We start from the raw sequence: 14,740 nt of genomic DNA, 5'->3' as shown, positions 1-14,740 counted from the left end.
TTTCAACTAAAAGTCTTACCTTTCAGTTGTGTGGCATTCTGGTCCACATTGGGGTCAGATTTTTGATCAGCTTTCTTGTGTTTGGCCAAACCATCCACTGTATCCGACTTCACTTGTCCAAGGGCAATTAAAGGCATCATTGCATCCATCATGGATGGTTCTAATGACCCCTTACCTTTTATGTGTTCTAGCACCTTAAGGCACTTGTGTGATTTTATTTCACTGATATTTTCTTCGAGAAATAGAAGGTACAGATTCAAGTCATTCCAATAGCCTTTTGTAATGTTTATCACTTCAAACTGTGGCAAAAGTTCATATACCTTTAGAAAGGTGAAGTTTTTTCTGAAAGGAAAAATCATGCCATACACTGCAACTGGTATAAGGAGGATATATACAACAATGTTGACAATACTAAGAAGTTGAAAAATTCCAACAGAAATGAGTTTGCATTGAAAAAATTCTGGTATGCTTGTTTCATTCCCCAAGATACCCGTTTTGACTGAACATCTGAATTCATCTGTGAGAAAGGTCAGAGAGATGTAATATCCCAAGTAGATGCAGGCAAGTATAAGAAATGTGAGAGCAAGGCCCTTGCGAATAAGATATAATGTCAACATACTCCAGGAGTCTTCTTTCGATTTCAAGTAACGCTCCACGATTGGGAATTGGAAAAAGTTCTCCCTTTTCTCCTTGGCACTAAAGTTAAAGAAAGAACATTCAATTAAGAGAACCTAGAGCATGATATGCTATTTTTAGGGTGTTTTATTTTAGTTATTTTGTTATGAATGCGAAGGTTTATAAAATTAATGTGCTTTGGGACTGTCTTTTTAATTCAAGTCAAAACAGGATAACAAAAAGATCTGCTGAGCACTGCATGATGACAGGCCAGGTTGCTTGGATACATATTGTGCCAAAAAGGCTCAGGGTGAGGCCTACAGAAAGAAAATTTTAAAGTGTTCACACCTAGAGGAAAGGCAAGATCAGCTGCACTGACTGTGGACAGACTTACAGTCTCTAAATTTTGGACAAAAATAAAGAGAAAAGAGAGGGACAAGGGACTGCAGCAACTGTAGTCCCTTCTGTGAGATACCATGCGGAAATGTGGGAACAAAGACAGTTTCTGGTTTAAGAGATGCAGCTGCATCCCATTACAATCTAAGGGATGTCAGATTTGTGTTGACATGGTCAGGAGCTAGAGGTAATGCTGGAACTGGCCTTACAGCTGGTAGTTGGTTTCATATTTCCCCGGAAATGGAGAGGAGTGTTTTTTAATGGTTACTTGATCTTACTGCTAAGTGAAATGAGGAGAAGCAAGCCAATTGGAAGCTGGGAGACAGATTGGCCTTCTTCCTGTAAACATCGCTATTTTGCAGAAAAACGGCAGTGAAATAAAAATGCAGCATGGTGATTTCAGTTATATTAAAAGTTAGAAGGGAATAATCTTTCTGTAATTTAGAGAGTTGGTTGGCTAACAAATAATGTTTAGCCAATGTTATTTCCAATTTGTTTATTATAGAAGTAGTTTTTTGGAAACAATGCTGCATTCTCAGGTCAACAGGGCATCAAAAATTACAACATAAAAATAAAGAAATATGAATTTCTTTACTGCTGTCTTTCTTGAGGTAAAGAACTGTGTTAAACTTATCACATCTGTCAACATAAATGAGACTGGAATTACTTTAAGTAAATTTTAGTTTTCACCATGCGAGTAGTAATCTGAAGGAGGAGCGAAAACATCCGATTAAATTTTGCAGTATGGCAATATCAGGGAGTGAGACCTACCACCATATCACCAACATTAAATTTGTTGATATATTAGAAAAGTGATTTCTTCAGAATTTGTCTGCCTCTTTAATTTGCTCATCTCTTCCAACAATATAACAAGCACAATTTGGCAGCGAAAGCTTCCATCTTGGGAGACCGTACTGCATGCTCAATGACCCAAACCACAAAAGTAGGTCAACAATGCTGCAGGGTCAGAATGGTGGGCTGAACTCTAATGAGAATTCAGTTCGTGATCTTTTAGAATTTGTCAAATATTGTGTGTTTCACGCGAAATACTGGCCTTATTTTGTCATTCATTCTTGTTAAATTGTTCATTAGAAAATTGAGAAATGTTTGTGCCATGATTTCCCCTTCCTTTCTGTTCTTGCATAATTTGCATTTGCACTAACGTAATTACATATTTTAAGATCCCAATCCACCCCCACAAAAGCCTTGTTTTGCTAGAATGTTGCAAATAAAAACGCTTAAAAAAAAGTCAGGAAATAAGCTAATCTTCCATTCATCTACAAATCAACATTAAATAAATGGTTGTTACTGTGACCACAGAAAATATGACCTTGTCCACCTACCATTCTGTACAATTTGCTTAACATAGCAATCAATCTGATGCAGAGGCTTGGGATAGCTGCAGTTATTTTTCACTATACAGAATACAACAATCAGCTTGTCTACGTACCCACTCGGTTCCCCAAAGGATTGGGGCCAGCCATTGACATCAAATCCACTGGTGCTGGCAATGTGCTGTGCTAATCTGATTCCACGATTGTAAGCCTTATCAAGCTCTTCTATTATAAAATTCAATTCTCCGTAAAGCTGAGGTGCTGCAGTGAACTGCCAAAATAAGGCTGGAATATACATAAGGATTGCTCCAAGCAGGAGAACATATGGAAACACCTACATAAAAAAGGGTTTCATATGAGAAGAGAATTTTTACACATATATAATTGATAAAATTTATAAGGAAGTTACATTAATAACAGTCCAAAATTTAACATTACGTACAGTACAATGCAGATCATTTCTTTCTAATCCATTGTCTGAGGTAATGTGCCTGCCAGACAACCTTTTTTTAAACCATGTATATTTACATGTCATGTCCAATATTCTCTGGCATTTCCGGCCTTAAAAAGGGTTTCTCTCAAGGTTCAGCTCCTCAAGATACTATAACTGAAAGGCCTTAGACTGTTCTCCATTGGGGTTCTGCACTGGATTCCTCAAGCACTAACATTTTAAATCTGACAGAATGAATCTGGTCAATGACAGCTCTTTGGACTGGAAATCCATACTATTGGTGGGCTTCACAATGTATAGCTCAGCATAAAAGAATTTTCCAATCTCAAGTTCGTCAGGCTTTGATGAAGTTAAAAGCCACCTTCTGCCTTCAGGATGCTGATCACAGATCTTATTGTGTATACCTTTGAGAAAAAGAAAAATGCATGCACATCTCAACTCGTTCCATAGAGTGCACTCTGGATCACAGATGACATTGGAGACCTTCACAGTAAAGAAAGAGTTCTAATGATTAGGTGGGGAGCTGGATGAACACAGCAGGCCAGGCAGCATCCGGGGAGCAGGAAAGATGACGTTTCGGGTCGGGATCCTTCTTCAGAAATGGGGGAGGGGAAGGGGGCTCTGAAATAAATAGAGAGAGGGGGAGGCGATGATAGTGGAGCAGATAGGTGGAGAGAAGACGGCAGGTCAAGGAGGTGGGGATGAAGCTAGTAGAGATGAGTGTAGGTAGGAAGTTGGGGTGGGGGTTGGTCAGTGAGGTGGGAGGAGCGGATAGGTGGGAGAAAAGACGGACAGGTTAGGGAGGCAGGGACGAGAGGGGGTGCTGGTCTTGGGATGAGGTCGGAGGTGGGGAGATTTTGAAGCTTGTAAAGTCCACATTGAGACCATTGGGTTGTAGGGTTCCCAGGCGGAATATGAGGTGCTGTTCCTCCAGTTTTCGGCTGGCATCGTTGTGACACTGGAGGAGGCCCAGGCTGGACATGTCGTCAAGGAGTGGGAGGGGGAGTTGAAGTGGTTTGCAACTGGGTGGTGTTGTCGTTTGTCATGAACCGAGTGTAGGTGTTCCACAAAGCGGTCTCCAAGCCTCCGCTTGGTTTCTCCGATGTAGCATAGGCCACATTGGGAACAGCTACTGCCAACCTCATCCCAAGACCAGCACTCCCTCTCGTCCCCGCCTCCCTGACCTGTCTGCCTTTTCTCCCACCTATCCGTTCCTCCCACCTCACTGACAAACACCCAGCCCAACTCCCTACCTACACTCACCTTTACTAGCTTCATTCTCGCCTCCTTGACCTGTCCGTCTTCTCTCCACCTATCTGCTCCACTATCCACCTTCTATCACCGCCTCACCCTCTATCTGTTTATTTCAGAGCCCCCTTCCCCGTCCCCATTTCTGAAGAAGGGTCCAGACCAGAAACATCAGCTTTCCTACTCTTCTGATGCTGCCTGGCCTGCTGTGTTCATCCAGCTCCACACCTTGTTATCTTAGACTCCAGCATCGGCAGTTCCTACTATCTCTGAGTTCTAATGACTGTCCACCGCTTACAAATCCTCCTTGATATTAACCCTGCTGACTGCAGCAGGGGCAGCTTCTTCAGGTTATTCTCAGTCTGGACAGTTCCATCAGTCTTGCTCTTAGTTTCTGACCACCTTTGAGAATGCAGAACATCTTAGTGTTTGCTCCGGGGTCTGAAAGGAGGTTTTCAAAGAGTCTCCAAGATTTGTATTCTCTGATAAATCTTTGATGCTTTCTGAATATTTCATGTTCAGTTTCCATGTTGCTGCTGCCGATGTTCTGACCTCTCAGTAGGTGGCAACCAGCCAGCCAGACGCAGTGGTCAGAAGAAGATAATGAACACTTAGAACACAAGCAGGAACTCTATCCTAAAATGAACTGTAAGATTGCTAACAACAACATGCAGTTCGTTTCCATCAAGAGTCCAAACATGGCATCCAGCTTACTGCCAAAACTGCCTGATTGCCCAGATGTAAATGATACTGTTGAATTCAACACCTAGAACTGCTGGCCTTGAGGTCACTGGTAGCAGTGGGAACCACTGAGGAACAGTCAACTACTCTCTGGGTAGAGAAGGGTGGACTCAAAATTTCAGCTTCACTCTCCACACATCCGAAATTTATTGAACTCAACCTGTACCAGCAAGAGCCCCATGTCACCTCTTTCAGGGAAGGCCTGCTGTATTAAGTAATATTCAGGCATTTAACTGGACGGTGATCACCTCTTTCAGGCTCAAGGACCCCAAGGGCAGATACTCCATCCACTAGGAGCTGCCAGCCAGAAGCCAGAACTCCAGTGATCGGCAAACTCACTGGGGAGGCAATGGCTGCTGCCAATTCGATACTAGCTGAAGGTCAATTATCATTACTGGGTCCCAGGCCATATCAGAGTGATAATGGAAGGTACAGGAAGCACAGACTGAGTTCAATGGAGTGGGAAGGAGAGTTCAACAGAGGGGGAAGCGAGTACCTCTATGTAATGCCATGTTATCACTTCCCCTACTTTTCAATGACATGTCACCACCCTTTTACACTACTTTTCAAGTAGGTGTCAATTGCTGGCTATATGGCAGGGTTAAACAACATCTCAAAACGTTGTAGGAAAACTATATATTTCTTAACAAATAAGGTTAATGTAAATAACATCACCAGAAGAAACTATTTTTTAATAAAAATGAGAAACATATCCGGGATCCCTGAACGCCAAAGTGAGCAATTTCTTAGGAAACTGAAAACACCAGAGTCATGGAAAAATAGAAACAAGATGTGCACATTTATTAAGTAAGAAAGGAACACAGTAGTGAATGGTAGTTAATGCAACTATAGGAAAGTTGCTGATAATGCTTTGAGTTATTAAAATACATTGGACTATGGTTTTACAATGGCTTGGTCTCACACCAGAATTATAATTGCAACGGTATGCGTACAGCTAAAGACATTAACAACTATAATATTCACATGTGACTTTTGACTCAAATGCAGAGATACAATCCACTGTACCAAGAGACCTCCACCATAATCTAAACAGATGCTACTATGGCTGAGTGGGAGTATGATACTGCTACAAATGCCAACATCTGGGCGTAATGAACAAGCAAATTCCCGTGCGCTGATTACGCTAGTTGAAATGAAGAATTAAAGCCCAGTGGCACTATTGGGAGAAAGGTAGTGAATGCTCCTGCTCTTTGGCGAAGCTTTAGTCCTCAGGTATTACCAAAACATGTTAATTATCTTCTAGCCCACTGTTGATTGTGGGACATTGGCAATAACCCTTTTAATTTGTATGAATTTGGGCTATGAGATCCCTATGCCCATTGAAGCCAGCCAGATTGGAAATCTAGTCATGGGCTCACTACCGAGTTGATTATTATACATTGGCAAACCCTGATGCAAAATCTAGAATCAGGTCTTGCATGCCATTTTCAAATGCCTCAAGTTAAGACCTAACATTTATCATGGAAATTATAAATCCCATGGTTTACAACATTCTGTAGATCCATCTTATTTTCCTCTAACATCTGAAACGGGCTCTTTTTTGTTGCACATGAAGTGTTCACCAATGCCAACATGAGTGAGGGAGTTCAGCAAAGTAATTTCAAATGTTTGAAGTTCAGACACAAAGTCTTTACTGTAAATTACAATGTGTTAAATAAGCACTTCTAAATCAGAGTCCTAAAAATAGCATTCAGGGTTTGAAAAGTTCAATTAGTTACCACACCCCTTTCCTCCACAACTCACCATGCAAACTGGTAAAACTTCACCTCTTCTCAATTATTCATGGGAATGTGACCATCTCTAGCGAGGCGAGCTTTTTTTTTCGTCTTGCACCCCTAACTACTGCCATACAGCAGCAGAGCTTATTTTGCACAGCACCCATGTTGTGTGCGTGCATAGGTGCAAGACACAGTGAAAACACCAGATGAGTAAATTCCACAAAGCGAGGTTCCAAAAGCGTGTGTTTTCAAATAAACCTGTTGGACTATAACCTTGTGTCATGTGATTTCTGACCTTGACCATCAGGAAAAACACGCATGTGCCCAACTAGACAGTAAGAAATGCTGATGCTGGAGTCTGTGTTCCTCCAGCTCCACACTGTGTTATCATGTGACCAAAGAGCCAGTTACAAGCGGAGCCCCGTAGGGCCAATGCCTATTTGAACAAAAAAGTGAAGGGAAGGTCAGGGATCAAATCAAAACAGAGTTGGAGGGGGCAATAAAGCACTTCACTCCCCGCAGTGCCCACCTGTCCCTAAAGGCACCGAGCGTGTTGGTGGACACTGCATGCTCCTTCTCCAGGGACACCCGGGCAGGAACACAGCCGTGGAGGAGGGACACACAGTCAACCATAATGACCTTCTCCATGGTCCTCTGCCTGGACCCGTTAATGGCCAGCTTAGTCAGGCCCAGGATCAGACTCACAAGGAGATCCTCTGACCTGCCCGCTTCCCTCCACACTGCGTGCTCGAAAATCAGGAGCATTGGGCAACCAAAAACACAAAAAGGTTCTTCAGATAACTAAAAAGGGGATGCAAACACCCACACCCAATACATGCATGGCTCACAGACTCCACAGCACCAAAAAAGAAATAGTTGGGCTGGGAGTCCTTGAATCACCACAATCTGCAGTTGCTTGGGATTGCTGTGTGCAACGCCCTCCACCCAAGATTCACAAGGGAAAGAGGGAGGACTCCAGTGGGGATCTCCACCACCCAGTGGGAAATGGGCACACCAAGGCATGTTCAGGCTGGAGAGAGGCTAGCATTTATTGCCTATACTTTAATGGCTTTTAATTGAGTGACTTAACAGGCCATTTTAAATGGCAGCTAAGAGTGAACCACATTGTGTGGATGTGGAGTCACATGCTGGCCAGAACAGGTACAGATATTGGATTTCTTTTCCCCAAAAAAGGACACTAGTGAATCAGATGGGTTTTTATGACAATCAACAGTGTTTATATCGTTAACATTGGGCAAGCTTTTCATTTCAGATTTTTACTGAACTCAAATTCTGACATTAGCCTGTTACAAAGGAGTGGTCAACACCTCTCTGATAATTAAAACTGAAACCCCCAGAGAAGCTTGCCTCACCTCATAATCTGTTAAAAGAAACATGAAAAGTGGTATACCTGCCTCTCACCTCCCAATCTGTTATAAAGGAGAAGTGAACTAAAATGAACACCTGACAGTCACTCTACAATTAATAAATAACAATTTTATTTATCTAACTCCAACAGGAAACAAATTAATAGAACTACTAACAAACCGAACAATTTCCCCTTAACTACTAACTATTCCCGAAAAGAACAAAATTCTAATGGTATGTTGTTCCAATAGATACAAGTCCCACTATATCAACCAAATTAATAAAGAAAATAAATCAAAGCTTAATCTCTCGAAATTACAGCCAAAATAAGTCTTCTGGAACATTCTTGGCCTTCTCTGCTGTCCTTCAGTCAGGAACACCTTCTTCTGTCGAATTCTTGTGTCAGGAATATTAGCTAAGAGTGCCGTTGTACCATTTTTTAGATGGTGCTTACTCCGAGATCTTAGAGATTTGTGAGAGCCAGTGTTTTCTCTTTCTTTAGAGCTGATGGCTGTTGAGAGCTGTTCTCTTAGCAGATGACAGTTTGCTCTCACACCGATTTTCAAATGTGAGGTGGGGGGGTGTGGTGGGGTGACGGGGGGAGTGGGGAATCACATCTGCTTAGATGGCCGGATGTGGTAATGCCAGCTGTTATCTCAAAAGGTCAGTAAGGTGCCACCTCCCAGCAGAAAAACTGAAACGAGGGTCACCCAGAAGGCAGGACAGGCCATGGAGGAGGGAAAGGTAGCCAGTGCGGACACACACCAACTGACCCAACCTTCACCTGACAGCCAGAGTCAATGGAGGAGGAGGAAACGAAGGAGGCGGGCGAGTGAATACTGGTGAAAAACAACCAGAAAAGGCAAACACCTCAGGCCCACAGCAAAATGGGAAGAGACAGCTGCATGATGTCTACACCAGCAGCACCTCTGACGACAAAGATGAACAGGCCATCAACAAAAAAAAAGGCAGAATACCACATGGGAGAAGAAGGAAAGGAGCACATCCCAACCTGGAAACGCCGGACTTCTTGACGGGCCTGGTGAAGCCCAATCTCCAGCCATCGGGAACCACTTAGTACTCACAGCACCACAGCTCCAGGCAACAGGAGGCAGTGGCCTTCTGACAGACTCTGAACTGGATCCTCCTGGTTTCATCCCACCCCAACGTCACCGGAGCAGGGAAATCCCCCCAGAGAAGAACAGGATGGCTACATCAGTGCAAAGACTGTCCAACAATTCGGAGATGCAGGAGTCCCCCAATGACAAGACCGTAGGTGAATGGACATTGGGCAATTCTATAAACTCTTAAAATGGGTGTTAAGATTGCCGGTACTAATGCGTGTAGCGTTAAATCTACTACGGAATGTGTTTCCATGATGGCTTACTTGGCCAGTGTCAAAGCAGTCCTCCTGTTTCTGCAGGTGTGCAGGACACCACACCTCAGCAGCTACAGGAGATGGTTGAGCTTATGGACCCATGGGCCTTTGATTTAGTCAGCGGAAACGACAGCTGTTCCTCCGGGCCTGGGTATTCTGCTGCAAGGAGGCAACTTCATCACTGAAGTTAAGGTGGTGGTGGACGGGTGCCTCCTCGTAGCAGATGTTACATTCAGAAACGCTCCCCTAAGACTAATTAACGTGTATGCCCTCACAGTAAAGAATGAGCGGCTGGCCATCCTGTATCAGCTCCCATTGCTGGCGATATCCAGGCCGGTCATTCAGAAGGGCTGACAACGAAGTGGACTCCATGTCCAGATTCCTGATGGAAATGGTCGAAATTGCCAAGCTGTATGGCGTCTTCAGCACCCCTGCACATGGAGTGCAGCGTAGACACATGTAATTGTGGCAAGATGGGTCTACCCACTCAAGGATAGATTTCCTGTTTGCGTCCCACACATTCTCAATCAGATCCACCAACATCAAGTCAGTGTTCTTCTCTGCCTCCTGCTGGCCAACTGTCACCTACAGGATGACCGGTGGCCTGGCAAGGGAATGTGGAAGCTGAACGTGAAATTGTTGATCCCAGAAAACACCGAGGAGCTCAAAGGTTGGAAAACCATGAAGCCCCTCTGTGTTTCCAGCGGACGAGTAGGAAACAGTCAAAGTGAACATCAAGAGGTTCTTTATCCTCAAAGGCGTTCAGAAGGTGACAGTTTTGTCTGCCTCTCTTTCCAAACTCCAGAAGACCACGCAGAACTTACCCCTGCTGCGGACCATGGGGGTCAGTGTCATAGAGAAGCTCCAGGAGTTGAAGCTCTAGCAAGCCTAGCTCTTTGCCCAAGGCCTCCAGTCCAGGGACCGTACTGTAAAGCAACATGACATTTGTTGTTTCTCTTCTTCCAGAACGTGCACAAGGAGAGATCTGTGCTCAGCAGCCTCAAGGAATAAGATGGCTTGATAACATCATCTCAGTCTGACATACTGAGGATCAGCAAACTGTTTTATAACAGACTGTATGACATGAAGCCACAGACGGTGCAGCCTCCCAGTTGTGCCCGTCCTCTAGCACGGATGTCACAGACAACAGCACACGGTAGAAGCTGAACGAATCGTCTTCTCTGGATAAACTGATCCATGCCCTCAAGTCCTTAGAAATGAACAGAAGTGCCAGAAGCGATGGCTTACCAGCCAAGTTGCATTCGGCTCTGTGGGACTTGATTGACCAGGACCTGCCAGACATGTACAACAGCATGCTTCTAGTATCATGAGTAAATCCATGTGGAAAGGTATCACCTTCATCTACAAGCAGAAGGGGGACAGGGAGGAAATTAGAAATTGGTAGCCAATATCATTGCTGATTGCAGACTACAAAATCATGTCTAAGGTCATCAACAAGCAGGTCAGGTTTGCTTTGGGCTTGGTGATTCACCCCGACCAAACCTGTGCTGTACCAGGCAGGATAATCTCCAAGAGCCTTGCGCACTTCCGGGATATGATCGCCTACATGCAGGAAAGGGGATGGATACCTCCTTCATTAGTCTGGACCAGGAGAAGGCCTTTGACAGGATATTGCACACATACATGTGGGACGTGCATTCCAAAATGGGCTTTGGGGAGGGAATTTGAAAATGGATCCAACTGTTCTACACCAACATTGTTAGTGCAGTCTCAATCAACAGGTGGCAATCAAAAAATGTCCTAATCAGATCTCAGGTCAGGCAGGGCTGCACACTTTCTCCTTCCTTGTTTGTTTGTTGTATAGAGCCTTTAGCCGAGTCCATAAGGAAGGATGCAAGCCTGAGAGATGTCACTGTTCCAGGCAGTAGAGGCCAGCAGTCAAAACCTCCCGGTACATAGACAACGTCGCCATTTTCTGCTCAGATCTGCTGTCAGTGCGTAGACTCATGAGCACCTGTGGCCAGTTCAAACTGGCCTCCAGAACCAATGTAGAAATCAAGGCAAGTGCGAGGCCACATTCTTTGGGAACTGGACTGACTGGTCCTTCATTCCCTTCACCGACAGGACTGATTACCTGAAGATGCAGGGAATATGGTTCCGAGGGCCTGGGACATTAACAAAATCTTGGGAGGAGTGCATTGCCAAAGTGAGCAGAAACTGGTCATTTGGGAGCACCGCTCCCTCTCTGTTGCAGGTAAAAACCTGGGCATCAAGTGTGAGCCACTCTCTCCGTTGTTGTATGTGGTGCAGGTCTGGCACATCCCCCAAAAGTGTGCTGCTTCAATCACCCCGGCCATCTTCCATTTCATCTGGAAGCCTAAGATAGACCAGGTCTGCAGGGACTCAATGTACAAATCTCTGCACAAAGTGGTTTGATGGAGGGGTTTAGGGTTGGGGGTGAAGAACGTACACAGTGTAGCCCTTCTTCTGATGGGTACCTTTGGGTACAGCTGCATCAAGCTGTGCGTAGATCTATGCAAACACCAAGTCTCACTATGTACTGAGGACATACCTGTCCCCAGTGTTGCAAAGGATGGTACTGACCTCCTGCTGTGGGACACTCCAAGTAGTTGGACCATTCCGTATCACCTGTCCTTCATAGAGAAATTTGCAAAGAAAAACACCAATGGCCACCAGTCCATCAGGAAGTGGTCAGCATGTGGCGTCCTTGAGACCCTGAGGGAAAAAGAGAGGGTGGATCCTGTGGCATGGTTTCCAAACCAGACTGTCAAAGTAATTTGGCAGAATGTTTCAACGCCAGAATTTTCCATCAAGCACCAACCTTGGCTGTCGGTGAGAAGGGCACTACCAGTGAGATCCTTTATGCACACCCAGTCAGTCTGCACCACTGCACACTGCAGTTGAAGCAACTGCAGCGGTGGGGGAGGGTGGGAGGTGGCGGAGGTTGAGACTGTCATACATCTCCTTCTGGAATGGGCCTTTGCAAAGGAAATCTGGGGAAAAATGCAGTAATTTGTGTCTAGGTTTGTCCCCGTGACGTGGGACTCTGTACTCTGGTTTGTTCCCCAGGATGCGCGCTGACACAAATATCAATTGCACCTAGACAACCATCAATTCAGTGAAAGACTCTCTTTGGTCTGCCCAAAACCTGTTGGTCCTCTAGAGTGAGTGTTGCAGACTGGCATATTCCAAGGTCCAGGACTACGTGCTAGAGTCACAGTCCAATGGTCTGTTTGTTTACTTGATATTCAACTATACAGAACCGAATTGCATTTGTGATGATGGATATATACACAAAGATTTTTTTATGAATAAAGTATATTTTTGAAATTTAAAAAAATGATTTACATAGATGCTGTGTTTCAGGAGGCAGTCACACCCTGTAGGTTAATTACTTCAAATTTGGCTAGTGGTCAGGGATAGGGGGACAGTAGGATGGTCCTGAATTTAACACTGGAGGAGCCCCAGCTCTTGACCTCGTCGAACAGGTATGAGGTATTTGCTCACTGTGTGGATAAGCAAAAGGATTGTAGGGAGGATGAGCAAACTGACCAGTGCACCAATTTAGAGGAGGCCATTCAAACAGGCGGAGCAAAAAGAAAAATGGTAATGGAAACAGATTCTATAATTTAGGTTATAGATAACATCTTTTGTAAACAAGATCGAGTTTCCGCATGTATAGTGCCAAGGTAAGGGAGATCACAAACCAGCTTGAAAGGATATCAGTGCTCCATGTTGGGACTAATAACATCGGCAATAGGAACAGTTTTGGGAATGTCAGGAATTACAAACAAAATTAAACAACAGGAACTCAGGAGTTATAAACTCTGGATTATTAGCTGAACCACATGTAAAGTGAAATTGGCATAAGAAAATTATGCAAGTAAACACATGGCTAAAGGAGTGATGTGGGCAAGAGGGGTTCCATTTCATGAGGCACTGGCATCAGTATTGGGGCAGGAAGGACCTGTACCATTACAATGGGCTCCTCTGAACCTAACAGAAAGGATAAATAGGGTGATCACAAACACTTTAAATTAGTAAATGGAGGGGTGGCTCAGGGGAAGTCAATAAAATTTCAAACTTAATATGACAGAGAGTAAAAAAAACAGTCAGGAACCCTACTTCAGATAACATCAAGGGGAAGCCATGCGAGACAAAAAACTGTTAAAATTGTTTGAGGAGGTAATGAGCAAGATGGAACAAAGGAGAGACAGTAGATGTGAACTATTTGGATTTCCAAAAGGCCTTTGACAAGGTATTGCACAGGTGGCTGCTAATAACATAAAAGTCCATGTTGTTAGAGGCAAAGTGCTGGCATGTATGGAAGATTGGTTGACTGGCCGCGTGTGAGTGGGGATAAAGGGGTCTTTTTCAGGATGGCAACCAGTGACTATTGGAGTTCTGCAGGGATTAATGTTGGGACCCTAACATTATACATAAATGATTGGGTTGAAGGAATAGAGAGCATTGTTGCTAAGTTTGCAGATGATACAGAGATAGGTGGACGGGCAGGCAGTGCTGAGGAAATGGAGAGGATGCAGAAGGACTTGGGCAGGCTGGGAGAGTAGGCAAAGAGGTTGCAGACAGAATACAATTTGGGAATGTGTAAGATTAGATTATTTTCTAAATGAGGAAAAGCTTCGAAAATCTGAAGGACAAAAGTGCTTGGGAGTCCTAGTTCAGATTCTCTTAAGGTCAACATGCAGGTTCAGTTGGCTGTTTGGTAGGCAAATGCAACATCGGCATTCATTTGAAGAGGGCTACAATACAAGAGCAGATAAGTGCTGCTGAGGCTGCATAAGATTCTGGTCAGACTGCATTTGGAGTACTATGAGCAGTTTTGGGTCCGTACCTAAGGAAGGATGTGGTGGCATTGGAGGGGGTCCAGGGAGGTTACAAGAATGATCCCAAGGATAAAGGATTTGTCATATGAGGACTCTCGGTCTGTATTTGATGGAGTTTAGAAGGAAGAGAGGGATCTTGTTGGAATTTACAGAATTCTTAAAGACCTACACAGGCTGGATGTGGAGAAGATGTTTCCACGAGTAGGAGAGATCAGAACCCGAGCATAGCCTCAGAGTGAAGGAACTCTTTAGAAATGAGATGAGGAGAAATTTCTTCAGCCAAAGGGTAGTAAATCTGTGGAACAGATTGCTGCTGAAGGCTGCACAGACTAAGTCATGGAGTGTATTTAAGACAGAGATAGATCAGTTCCTGATTAGTAAGGAGATCAAGACTGGCAGGGAGAAGGCAGGAGAATGGGTTTGAGAAACATACAAGTCATGATCAAATGGTGGAGCATCTAAACATACAATCCAAGCTCTAACAGATATAGATTAGATTTTAGAATAGGATACTAGAATAAAAAGCCTAAAGTCTTGTTATCCTGCATGAAGCTGTACTTTGATTTAAGCAATACTCGACCAATATAACTGATACCCAAGGTCTTGCTTTCCAAGAACAGTTTAAAACATTTCATAGAATT

The 14,740-nt window shown here is 44.1% G+C and overlaps 1 protein-coding gene across 1 annotated transcript in view; it reads right to left on the bottom strand.

Moving 5' to 3' along the window:
* Positions 1-14,740, bottom strand: part of LOC109917838 (ferroxidase HEPHL1-like) — a 266,721-nt gene that overhangs the window by 56,679 nt on the left and 195,302 nt on the right. Inside the window, exons 21-22 of the mRNA XM_048598134.1 lie at positions 2,462-2,679; positions 20-696 (exon numbers count right to left, since the gene is read on the bottom strand). Of these exons, the coding sequence (XP_048454091.1) occupies positions 20-696; positions 2,462-2,679 (895 nt within the window). The remainder of the gene's footprint in view (positions 1-19; positions 697-2,461; positions 2,680-14,740) is intronic.

The sequence above is a fragment of the Rhincodon typus genome, chromosome 6, assembly GCF_021869965.1.
Source record: "Rhincodon typus isolate 14 chromosome 6, sRhiTyp1.1, whole genome shotgun sequence".
Taxonomy (NCBI): Eukaryota; Metazoa; Chordata; class Chondrichthyes; order Orectolobiformes; family Rhincodontidae; genus Rhincodon; species Rhincodon typus.
Note: the sequence above shows the minus strand (reverse complement) of the source record. Positions and strands in the feature narration are given on the sequence as shown.